General features: G+C 41.9%; 2 protein-coding genes across 2 annotated transcripts in view; one reads left to right on the forward strand and one right to left on the reverse strand.

Moving 5' to 3' along the window:
- Nucleotides 1–13548, reverse strand: part of LOC306817815 (L-threonine ammonia-lyase-like) — a 310968-nt gene that overhangs the window by 262719 nt on the left and 34701 nt on the right. The window lies entirely within an intron of this gene.
- tafa5a (TAFA chemokine like family member 5a) overlaps nucleotides 1001–13548 on the forward strand; it is a 150027-nt gene continuing 137479 nt past the window's right edge. The window contains exon 1 of the mRNA XM_079335009.1: nucleotides 1001–1880. Within this exon, the coding sequence (XP_079191135.1) occupies nucleotides 1769–1880 (112 nt within the window). The 5' untranslated portion in view covers nucleotides 1001–1768. The remainder of the gene's footprint in view (nucleotides 1881–13548) is intronic.

Below are 13548 nucleotides of genomic sequence, written 5' to 3' on the forward strand. Positions count from 1 at the left end.
TGTGTAGTTTCTGGCACGTAACAAAGCATACTCATTTTAAGCTCTGTTTTTGGTCTCCACCAGCTCCTGAGGAAAAACGGAACGCTCCACTATGTTCACAAACTAGCTGCTAACTGGACAGTTTGAGCGGAGCAGGAGGTGCATTGGTGTGAATTGTAGGTGCTTTTTAAAATATTTCTTAATTTTGATTTTATTTTTACTGCATGAAGCAAAAGTTTTTTTGAATTAGTTGCAGAATGGACAACTGAACAATGTGTTGCAGCTGCACTAGTTCATAGTTTTTCCACGTTTATATAAAATATGTACTGCATTAAGTGAAGCACATTTACAGGAGCCCATGTCTATAATGACTAAGAGTATTCAAGAGTCTTAATGAAAGATGTTGTAGCCTTAAAATAAATAAGTACTTTAATTCACAACTTTTTGAAGTGTTTGGTTAGTCTCCCTATAATGCCTCATTTTCATCCTGTATAGCACATGGGATGTTTGTTAAAATCTGTAAAAACATAACCAAAGCTTAGTTTCCAATAATAGAGAGGGCGGACTTTTATGTTAGACAGTTTCAACTATTAGAATTATAGATCAGAATTAAAGATGTAAAAGACATTCAAATGTAAGAAAATTAAAAAAAAAAAAAAAAACATGCTAAAACAATTTGGGGAAAAACAGTTTTAAATCTCTACATTCAATATAAGCAAAGATTTTCATAATCTGTATTCGTTTTTGCTGTGATATATGCACTGAAAAGGGAGACAAGCATTCCAGAGATGTCATACAACACTAGCTGCAAAATCCAAGGAAGAATAAAATACTAAAAAGCAAAATGATGCATTGCTGAGGAAAATGTACACAGACTGACTTAAACAATGATGCACATTTCATACATTACGAGTGTTTCCGATTGATATACAGGATCGATGCAGTGTGACTCATTCTGTGTACAGCAGTGAGCTGTTGTGAAATTACTGTAAACCGCGACCTCAAGTGGCACATTACCGACGCAATATCGATTAACTGAATATTTCACTTTCCACAAAATCACTTGGGAGCCGCACAGTGCGCACTTTTCCGTTCGCTCCTCAGTCTCTCTCTCTCTCTCTCGTCCAATCCATTCTCCATCCTTCGTTTCCTCCTGAAAGCATGCTGGGAGCTTCATCTACCTCGTGCCCAAACTGAGAACCTAAAGGACTTTTTTTCCCCTCCATTTGCGACCGACTCTTCTCCTCCACCCATCCAGGCGTTTACTCCTCGGATTTGATCGGACCCCGTTTTTTTGTTTTTGTTTTCTTTAACCCGGTTGGCTATGTTACCAGTTTAAGGCTGAAGAAGAAAAAAATCGGAGAAAGCTACCACAGGTGAAAGGAGGCTTTGCGACGCTGCGGTATAGATGATTAAACACTTGGAGCATTAACTCAGCGCAGGTATCCGCGCACCGCAAATACAGGGCGAAATTCGAGGTGAACACACTTTGGGATAACTATAAAAGGACGTCCACTAACTTATATATCTAAGCAAACACAAGAGCACCGCTTTCTTTCCCAACTGGGTATTCCTGAGGAAGATGTGACCTTTTCTTTTGCGCACAAGAAATCCGAAGGAGCATATCACTGCTTTTCCATCAGTTGCTCGATCTTGACATGTCTTTCTGTAGGATTACACGCGGAGATATGAGCATTGAGAGAAGCCAAGCTGGATTGTGAGATTAGCCCTCTATCTTTGCTTTTTTACTTTTCCCCCCCTTTCGGAGAATAAGTGCTCTGTTCGTTCAATGGCTTCAGTGTCAAGGTTGCCAAGACGCAAAGATGCCAGCCGCTGGCCGAGAATGTCGTCAACTTTCTGGGCTGTGCTGCTTCTGACAGCGCTGCTGGTTCTCTTCTGCGGTAAGTCCATGCACTCGGTTTTTTTTTTTTTTTTTTTGAAGGCACATATCGGCTTTTGGAAGCGTTGGGGGAGAAAAGAACGCGTGTGCGCAGCGGGTGACCGTGTCATTTGGGGTATGCATTGACAACATAATTTCCAGACTTTTATTGACGAACGTTATAGGAGTATCGATTATACAAGCTGCCAACGTGTCATTTGTCTCATTTTCTTCTCAGTGATTGAGAAAGACGCATGGCACTCAGCTGCCTGCATACACAGACACTGAAACACACGGAGTCTCTTCATCTTTTGCTTCATGCTCTGTCTTTCAAACACAGACAGACACGAGTACACCGACATAGAGCTTAGAGAAAGAGAGAAAGAAAATGCTTTTATGGTCTGGTAAAAAACACTTTGTTGTTACAGGAGGTTGGACTCAAGTGTCCCAGAGGCCTCGATTAGTCTCCTGTGACTCCCTTTAATCCTCTCTCCCCTTCTCTCGCTCATGCACACACATATCTGTCTTCAGGATGTGAAACTGTCAGACTGACTTCCTGAGGTCAAACAGCCATGCTTTCGACTTATTGTCTCAGGACTCAGCTGAGGATGTGAGCAATATGAAGGAATTACATGCATGATCATGCTGTATTAAAACAGACTTTTTCAATTATGAGAGAGATGAAACAATAGGACTTCTGGCTATTTCCTGAGAGTATCTTACTGGGCAAATGTATGCAAGCTCACAAACGTGCACACACACACACACACACACACACACACACACACACTAAAACCGCCCACGATCCCACTTTCACTCAAACATATTTCTCTGTCATAGAATGCCTTTTCATTTCATGTGCCTTTGCTCCCCTCACACCGTTGATTTTGTCTCACTTGGTCTCTCTATCTTTAACTACATATGATTCGTTTACAAGGAGAAATGCAGCTATAGCACCTTGTCCTCCAGTCTGCTGTGTTGGGGGGAAAAAAAACAAAACAGAGGCTATGCGCATAGCAACGTTAAGCTCCATCAAAAACACCAGAGCTTTCTTTTAAGCCGCGCTAATGATCAATATTAACAGCCTGTCTCCCAGATGTTTCTGGAAAAATGTCCAAAATGTTCAAAGCGTTAGTGGCCCGTACTCTCCCCTCATCTTTTCTGGTTTTAACGGACAGCAGATTGAGTTTGTCTTGTAATCACACAGGCCTCAGGTTAATCAATGGCGGGGCTAAGGGCGTTTGGTTTGTATGACGGAAAGCTTCTGGATCGGGAGGTCTTTTTCTTCATTTATGGGGCCTTCGGCCATGTCCATTGATCTTCTACTTGTGTCCAATCAATGGTGCTTGGATGCTTGTTTCAGTCAGCATTCTTTGAGCCCCCTAAGGACCTCGACCTCCAAAGCACCTCACACCTTCCTGAACTTAATAATCGGAGCAATTGGGGATTTGTTGATTTCTTAGGTTTTTCTTTTCTCTTCAACCAATACTGCCCAGAATTGTTTGGTCCTTGTATTTTGACATGCTATTCTTCTCATACTAAGGCTGAAACCACTCATTTTCTAGGAGAGTAATATCAAACTGTAACAAAATGAAAGAACTATAGTGAACTCCTGATATTTATATATTGAACTGGAAGCCCCAGGGCCCTTTGACTTTTTCGTCTTGGCTCGTCTTTCTTTTATTTTCCTGGAAGCTTTTCTGTTTTCTTCTTAGCATGTGGCCTTCTCAATGATAAATACTCTCATCTGAACATTCGGCTGAAATACATTTTCTGCTTTCTCATTTAGCTGTCTTTCTTCTTTTCTATACCCATTGTATTTGACCTTGCTCATTTGTGCTGTCTTTCTGTTTGGTCCCTTTTTATATTTATCTCACACTCACCTCTGCTTTATTCTCTGTCCTTCATTGTCCCAGTCGGCCGCCTGGTCTAGTTACTGTTTGCTTCCGTACATGCCTGCCTTTTTTTTTTTTTTTTTTTTTTTTTAAATTGAACCTGAGTTCTGGCGTTCTTTTTTTATTTCCTTCTTCTCATTCTCCGTGTAGCACTTTTTTTTTTCTCTACCAGTTACCGCTTCTCTCACATCCAATTATGTTCGGCTCTATTTTCTCAAAACAGGTCTGCTTCCACTTCATGTTATGCATTATATGTTATTCCAGCTCAGGTCTATGCTCTCACAGCAGAATGTTATCCTCACTTGCATCTTGTCCCCTCCCCTGTTCCGATGCTGACCGGCTCTTTTCTCGTCTCCTAAAAAAATGACATCCTAATAAATAGCGTGATGTGCCTGTGAATGCCAATCAAACATTTTCTACATTTCAAGGTGATGTAACCAATTGTCTGGGATCTTAATAGCTTGAATTTAAAAAATATTCAATATTAACACAAAATAGATGTTAAATAGATGAGTGAGAATGACAAGTAGTGTTGACCGTACGCTTTGAGTGTAGCAAAGACTATATATATATATATATATGTATATATGTATGGGCCTTTGTTTGCCAGATATCTACATGCATGGCATGAACTATTCATGTTTGAACCATTGGCAATTCTGCTTTGCAGGGCTGCTGTTTTGGAGCACATCAGTGTGTGTGTGTGTGTGTGTGTGTGTGTGTGTGTTGGGGGCTCTGTGATTATGGCTATGACTAATATGGTGCCTGTCACCTAGAATCAACATCCAACTTCACACAATCTGCCGTCCTCATTCAGAGTCCTTCTGAGTGGGAGCGATCGAAGAGGAGAGAGAGGAGAGAGGAGAGAGAGAGAGAGAGAGAGTGGAAAGTGGTGGAGGGAGGGATGGAAGTAGAGGCATTACAGGAGGTGAGAGCAGGGGGTGGCTTGATATCCTCGCTAATGCCTCGATAAGAAAGAAAAAAGGAGAAGTGTCAAGATGGAAGTGAGGAGGGAGGAGAGAGAAAGGATTGAATAAGAGAGGAAGATAGAAAAAGATGAGGAGACAAGTTAAGGAAAGACAGGCTCTTCTGAGGGGAGAGGAAAAAGGCACGGTTGGAGATGGAGTGAGAGGCAGAAGACACTGTAATGAATCAGAAAGGAAACATAAAGCCGAGATAAGGAGAGGGATGAGTTTAAAAAAATATTGCATCAGCTCAACACTTTAACTACTCACAGTGGTTGGAGACTCTAGTCTCATGAGAATACTTCAATGCCCACTGACTACTTAAAAAAAAAAAGAAGAAGAATTAAAATGAAAGCATCGCCTTGTGTGCACTAGCTCCCTCCACTGGAAGCTGTCGGCCATGTTTGCAGATGGTGCCATTATGTATTCACAAGGCTGTAGCCCTGCATGTGAGCTCAAGGGAAGATAGAGCCACAAGGCTAGCTAATCAGTATGCTAATCTGAGCTTTGGAGAGCTAAGGAATGGAGCCACTGCTGTGGTCTTGGTCTGATCTGCAAGCAGAGGGAAAGTGAAGGAAGATCAGGGAAGATAGAGTAACAAAGAGGAAGGGGGGGGGGGGGGGAAGGGAAGGAAGAGGGTGAAGGAAGTGATAAAGAATGAAAGAAAGAGTTTGTCTTTCTTTAAGCATGTAGTGTTTGCTGACTCATTTGAGAGCTCAATGTAATCTTGTGTGCCGCTATGTGAACACTGAGGGGCAAACACATACATTAAAGACATAACTGAACATGACATCAAAGCAGCGACATAGATCACACAAAACAGGAAGTCGAGGATCATACAGAGAAATGCAAACACCCATGACATATTTGCACATACATGACGATCACACTGCAAAGGGTACACATTTCAAGACTGCAGAAAGGTTGGGTATTCACATGCATGAACACACATTCCGCTGCTGTCAGGGACAAAAAGCTCTCCCCTGCTGCTCAAAGAACATTCCCATCAGATCACACCTTTTCTCAGCAAGACCTCCCGTGTTTCCTTCCGCCTGTTTGTTTATGACTTGCTGTTATTTTTCGCGTCTGAATCGATGGAGTGTTGACTGCGCTGAAAACACTAGCTTGGGGCCATCCATGGAGAAAAGACGGTGTGACGTGCTAGGCGTGTCACCTTGTCACCCAGAGGAGTTCAAAGCACATGATCACACGTAGGTGGTGATATGATGAGGCTTGTATCAGTTCATGTGAATACAAACACACACACACACACACACTTCTGTGGATGTCTGACTCACCAGCCAACAGAATGGGACTCGACTGACCTCAAAAAGAAAAAAGAAAAAGGAGAAGAAAAAAAAAGCAAGAACTTGTGGGTGAGCGCGTGGACAATTTTGAATATCTTATCTTATTTTCAGCATAGCCTCGAGCGTCTTCCTCAGCAGTGAGGGACACAGAGAGGAACGCCACTATCAGGAAACAACAGAAACGGCTGCTGATGGCCTGGGGAAGTAAATTCATAAAGGGAGTCAACTTGTTGAGTTTTCCACAAGGAAAGAAAAGAGGCACATTACAGACCCCCGGAAATTGGGCCAGAGTCTGCATACATATTTGAACAGCATTTTAGAAGATGGCTTTGCAAAATTAAAGGACCATGATGAATGTCATTTGGGGTGGGGGGGGGGATGTTGTCACACAATGAACTTCTCACAAATTGAATGCGTCAAGTTTTGTAAGACAGGGAAGGAATATTAAAAGAGTTTTGTGACCTATTAAATATTAAGCAGCAATGGGATCTTTTTCAGTGTGTGCACGGACCCATTGACATTGAATGGGAGCTGGCAGAATGGCCACAGGCGGTGTGCTTCCTTTGCAGTCTGCACTCACATCTACTCGTTGCTGCTTTCTGTTGTCCGGCGATGGGTGAATAGAGCATTTTAGAATTAGGGAATGCCTATTGATAGAGATCTTAAGGCATACAAACACTGCCCAAGGCACTCTCTGTGAGGCAAAGGGCATCCATCAAGCACTTCAGCATGTGTTGATGTATCCACACTTGGACTGTGAAAAGGCAAGAACATAAAACCAGGGTCTTTCTTTCGTTGTGATAACCACTTTGCCTCTAAATGGCCCATTTTAATTTTTAAATCTCAACAGCTCAGATGACAGGTCACCAGTGACATGAAATGTAATCCTTTAAAAAAAAAACAAAAAAAAAAACCCTTTAGCTATTTTCCTTCACCTCTTGATCTTCAACAAGTTACAGTTTCTGTGTTTAAGAAAATGTGGTCACCTTACATTTACTGGAAGTACAGGAAATGAAAGACCATTCAGGTTAAGCCAGTTAGAAATACAAAATAAAAGCACAACAGAACAGTTTTGAAATGGAACAGGATTATATTTCAAACATTCAATGAAAAAATGCTACAGGTTAATCATGAAGAACTATTGACCTGCCGTTTATTGCGATAAAACTTTTTATCATTTGTGCGCGCTGGTGGCGCATGTACCAGCGCATGTATTGAGGCTCAGTCTTCACGTGGACGGCCCGGGTTCGCGTCCGGCCTGTGGCTCTCCACTCTCCTTCCCTGATTTCCGCCTCTATCCACTTTCCTCTCTATAATAAAGGCATAAAGGCCAAAAATAAATCTTTGCAAAAAGATAAACAGTATAAATACTTGGGCCGTTAAATGATTTTTGTTTTTTTTAGTCAGTGTGTAAGTTAACACTGCTAACCTTTAAGTTTAAAAGTCTTTTTTTTCCACTGTTCAAATGTATCTGTACACAACTTGACTATACAATCACTGCTCCCTAGATTATGCTAAACCTTACACCTACAGACAGCTGTAAAGTAGCATGTAAACAATAGCCTTTAGCTCAAAGAAATGTTGTTCCCAACTTCAGTCTCACAGAGCTGCATGCTAACGTGGCTATAGGCCCTTATTCAGATATCAACAACAGTTTACCTGGAATTAAAAAGCTCCTGTGCATTCTCAAAAAAATAAAAAAAATAAATAACACCTCAAAAAAGTGCATTTTTCATTTGCATCAAAACATAGTAGTCAAAGAGAATTATTTAGAAATACACTGGAGATTGTTCTCTGCAGCCTCTGACTAAATCAATGAATCCTGGCCTTTTACTTTACAAGCCTAATACCCCTAACACTTATAACTGCAGGTATACAATCAATTGCGGCCCCAGTGCTTCTTGTTTCGATGTTGAGACTGTGTGTCTGCCTGTCCCTTGTTAAAAGTATTGATTTCAGTAAACAAACAAAGAAACAATAGCTTGATAAAAGAAAGATGCAATACAAATGTTCCACGTCAAGATACAGTTGGGATGTGATTCTTAACTAGGATTGTCTATTTTCCTTTCAGGTATTATAGATCAGACAAGTCAGCATCATGCCTGTTTTTTTCGGAGTTTTGCAACCACAGCTACATCTATAGTGAAACAGCTGCTCCATAGCCTCAGCACAGTTACCAGCTACAACAGTTGGTGCACTTGTTTACATTGAGACGCAGTAAAAGTTGCATTAAAGCCGTTTTTCTGTCTCATTGATTCTATTTCCCTTCTCACTTCATCCTCAGAACCCTCCACTGCTGTTTTTCATTTTCCCTTCCTCTTTTTTTTTTAACGTCATCTCTACCTCCACGTTTAATTCACCAGCCCTATGAAAGAACATGGATGCCTCAATAGCATGCTAATATGCCGTGACATTTACTTAATGCGAAAACAAACTGTGAAGTGTTTGGATTTTTGCAGTAGGGCAAATTATCACCATATCTACCTCCATGGCTAATTGCACCTTAAATGTTGCGTTTCTCATCGTGAATTAATTTGTTGTCGATGTGACTTTAATTACCATGACTACAGCATTTATAGTGTTTACATAGCGTTTTGTGAGAAGAGTTCTGCCTGGGAGGCTCGGCAGGTTACAATCAAAGAAAGCCATTGTTTGTAAATGCCAGATTTGGTGACATTAGGGCATGCACTTTTTATATGCCGATTGCCTGCCCAGCTCAGTATTTCTTTTCAAAGTACAAACAGGATTTGAGCTACAGTTGGAGCCTTTGACAAAAAAAAGGGATTAATGGTGATTTTTTTTTTTTTTGAAAGCATTGCCGTAAATTGCGTGGGACGGCTTAATTGGGTCGGAATCCGGACAGAGTCCTGCCTCAAGAGGATTCAAAGATGTACACTTGTGCTTGTTTCGCCAAGGGCCAGTAAGCTCATTCAGAGGGAGATGCTAAAGCTACTTCCCCCCTTTATTACTGCAAAAAGCAATTGCTTGGAAGAAAATGCCAGAATGGTGCTTTGAATTCCTAGAGGGGCCCATCACTGAGACGCGGCCCACAGAGCTGAGACAGCTAGCATCTGGAGCAAAGACGTGGTGGTAAAGTGGAGAGAGAACACAAGGGGGGGAGGAGGGAGGCGGAGAGAGGGAGGAGGACAGAGGAAGAGAGACAGACAGATAGCGCAAGGGAGGTAGAGAAACGGTGAGTGCGAGATGGAGAGAGGGGTTGACGAGGGAGCAGTAGAAAGAGCTTGAGAGGATGAAAAAATAAAAAATAAATAAGCCACGCAGGCAATGAGACAAAAGACGGACAGACGAGAACACTCAGACAGTCCACCAATTGACAGTCGGACGGGGAATAAAGTCAGCTAACACAATGAAGCAGTCGGCAGACAGACTCGCTGTGGAGTAGCCGAGAGGCTCTCAGAAGTAGAAACAAATATTACATTAGAAGAGACAGAAGCCATTTGTCACAGTGGGAGACCTGAGAGGTAGTTAAGCTGCAGAATATAGGGATCCATGGTCTGCTTGATTCATGTCGCCACGAGCAGGAAATTGTGCTGAAGTCAACTCTGTTCAATCAATTGTCTTGTGTCCTTCAATGACTCCTGCACTTAACAAGATAAAACCAGCATAAAGTTTCAGCAGCTCAACTCTCAAGAACTTGTTAAGGGGGCCTTGAGGGCCTCCCTCGTTCCCTCTCACAATCCTTTCATCCGTTCTTCTCTCCCTTCCCGCTAGCTTGTCAGCTGCACCACCTCCGCATCAAGGTCCGATGACATGCATGCCGACAGCCGGGATTCAATGTTAATGTTTCAGGGAGATAAATCTGCTGGACATTTATTGCCTAAATGACAGCTGCACTCGGTTTGCACTCGTGTGCAAGAGACGGTTGAGATTCTGAAACCATTTCAAGTATTTGTAAAGACGGCCGGGTCAGCCGGTCACCTGGTCATTTATTCAGTTTGCTCTTGGCGTTGTGCCACAAGGTGCATTACCTGGCCCAGTGTTAGCCAAAAAAAGCACTTCTTTACATAAAAGCCTTAAGTTCATAACAAAAGCATCCACTTCCATGCATTCTCTCTCTCTCTCTCTCTCTCTCTCTCTCTGTCGTTCTTTCTTTCCGCCATTTCTTTCCATTTCTTTCTCCCAAAGCTCCTGACACTATCCCTGATTGATATGGAAATAACAATGTGCTCCCCCTCATTTATCTTCCGCTGCCGCTTGTTGCTGCTTCAACAACCATTTTGGGATGCAGAAACAAACTGATTTGTAGCTATTGCTGCTGCTGCTGCTGCAGAGGGCAAAAGAGATATACAGTAAAGATGTGATTTGAGACCCCTGCATATAGCCCAGAGGATGAGCAAGGTCTCCTCTTTTTAACGGCGAGAAAATAACTTCCGTAACCTTAATTTTTCTAGACGCAGATATGGAGTCATAAGCGACAAGTGCAGCCTGTATCATGTATCACTGCACACCTAATTCATAATACAATGCAGTTACATGATTTAAATCTTATATGATTATCAAACCTCAGCAGGAACCTGGAAACATAGATGGTATCTTTTAGCAATAAATGTTTGCGTTTTATCTCCTTACTTTTTAGGATAAAGTTTAATGGCCACCTGGCTTTTTTTTTCTTTTTTCTTCAGGCTTCAAAGTGCTGGCTGTGCACCCGGTTGTGCTTTGATGAAGCTGCTGTGGGCTGAGCAGAAACAGTATAGTCTCTTGGCGATGGCTTCCGTATGACTCTGTTGCTTTTTACGGTGTGTTCAAATATGAGAATGACAGAGGATGCTTGCCCTCCTACTATCTCCGTCAGATCAAACACGGTGCATGGACGGTAAAGGTACGCGACACAATCTGTGTAGGCGACAAAAATACTGGGAATATTGCCTTGTCCAGGAGTTGCTGTTAGACAAAGCCCAGTTCCTGTCCTATTTCAGGAAAACTAAGGGGCAATTTGATTGACTTCTCCAGAAGGTTGGTGGGGCCACCGCAGGGCACGTACATTGTTAAAAGGAGACTATCAACCCTGCAGAGTGTCTGAGCATCTGCCTGAGTTGTGACACGGCCTGCTCAGCTATGACTGATCCAGTGTGTGATTGGCTGGTTGAAAAAGAGCCCCCTGGTGACATCAACAGCACTCGTCTGATTCGTTGAAAGACTTTCAACGACAAGCGTTTAAGAGCGGCCACTCAAAGAAAAAGTCGGACCGCCTTAAAGAAAAACACTTGCTGCGAACAATTGTAAAAAAAAAAGAAGCTGGCACCCAGAAAAAAATGCCAGGTTGACACAGGCCCTCAAGGTATAACATCTTTTTACCCTAAGATCTGCTTTCAGAGTAGATGTCGAGCTTTAGCGCCACTCTTGTAAAACAGCGTTTTCCCTTCAGCACATCCTCTCCTCCCCCAGCCAATTTTTTTTTTATGTTAGCTTTTAAAAAGTCTGTTAAATTAGTTGCCTATCATTGGTCTTGGCGTCGCCTATGATCCCTTTCTACACTTGTTATCCTACTGACACAGTCTTGGTAAAATTTTCAAGAACAGAATCTGAGAGACAGCCAGAAGAGGAGTGTGAAAGAGGGCTGAGACAGAAGGTCAGGGCTGCTGCAAGTGCTACAGCAGGAACTGTTGCCTGACAGTGCTCAGTTAGCTGCAGCAGTGTCATTCCAGCTGATACTCCTCTACATGCCGGAACACGCCTCAGTTATGCACGCATGGTATGCTTAAGATTTTTTTTTTATTCGTCTCATGTTCTTTCTCTATCTCGATCTGTCTTTGTATATAGTTCATCCTCCCTTCCCAATCTCCACGGCTCATCCTGCTCACACCCCCCCCCCCACATGCCTATGGCAGCGATAAACACTTCCATTGTCACAGTGACAGCAGAACATGCATGTTATGCCCGCTTCCTCATGGTTGAAGAGCTCATTAAGACCCCTCAACTGAGACCCTATAGGAAACAATATATGTGACGTGCATGTGACACAATCAGTGAAATGTGTGCACGTGCAATCTGGCGTAAATTGTACTTCTGGGTTCTAACATTTACTGGCAACGTTTCTATTTCATTTCAGAGCATCAACATAAGGCTAATGTTAGGAGTGCTAAATTCTTTGTTTATTTTTATTTCATGCTTCCATCGATCGTTATGTGATTTTGGGGGCCGACGCCATCATCAGGAAAGAGGAAAAAAATGTTTCCAAAAAAAAAAAATCTGACATCTTTCTGTGAGCTGTTTGCTCTTTTGAGATAGGTATAGATTTAAATGTATACATTTATTACATTTAATCCCTGAGATACAATGATCATGCTTGTAGAAAAGATATGTAATGAAGACAAGCTGGGTCACTCCATGTACGGGCATCGCCGTTTGACACTCTGCTATATGGATATTATTATTATTATTCTCCAATCAGCTGGTAAAAAAAAGAATGGCAAGTGTAATACAGTCAAATGAAATGCTTTATGACAGGTGAATAAATTGAGTAATATTGGTGCATATCTGCGATAAATTTAGCCGATTGCTATAGTCACTTGATATGCTAATATCAGCCGATATTAGCGGCCTGCCAATTAAGTGTCCTACATGCACTTATCATCTTGTAATATATCCAAATAAGAGTTTTATTGGTGGAGCTTGGTGCAATTTTTCATCAGGACACTTTTTTTGCCCTGATATTCAGATCAACCCAGGCATTAAAGCAGAATGATATCATTATATTGTCATTTAAATTTGTCAAAAGACACAATCTGCATAGTTTCAGTTCACTCAGAGACATGATATACAAGACATTGTGAATATGACAGATTAACATTTGAAAAGATTTAAGATAACCACCGCTGAATTATTCATATTGAGTCAATTTAAGCAGGAAGATTAAATGGATCAGTTCACAACTGTCTGTAACTTAGTACTTCGAGTTTGCGCAATACATTACAAAGCCTTAATAGTTTGTTTTTTTTGGTCCTGAAGTGATGATTGTACAGAAACCAAGTGAAATTCGTCACCTGTGAGTCGTGGTTTTGTATACAGTTGAACATACAACACGTTCGACATCATCAACTCAGGGTGGCATTGAATTCTGAAAGTGGAATGGGGGGGGAGGGTGGGTAATTTCATTTTGATAAAAAGTGATCTGTTATCGCAAGAAGATGCATGTGTCACCAGCACCCCAATTAAATCAGAAGCTCTTGGTAGCAGGCGTTGGTTGATGAATCAATCCTACACACTCACATAAATGTAATTACTCCATTTGTCAATGTCTGGGGGAAACCACATCCAGCTCCATGCACCCAAAGCTTCAAGCCGAGACGTAAATACGGAGAAATCCTCGCCATTTTGCCCTCCTCGTCATCTCCCACTGGGCCTGTCCCGTACAACTTAATCACAGATATAATCATTCTGTAAGAGCAGAAGTTATCATTTCATCAATTCCCTTTGGCCTGTAGAGGACATTACAAGCAGGCTGTGAGTTTCAAAGTAAGTACTACACACACACAAACACAAATTATTGCTCTGCAGTCCTC

The sequence above is a fragment of the Symphodus melops genome (genome assembly GCF_947650265.1).
Source record: "Symphodus melops genome assembly, chromosome: 22".
Lineage (NCBI taxonomy): Eukaryota > Metazoa > Chordata > Actinopteri > Labriformes > Labridae > Symphodus > Symphodus melops.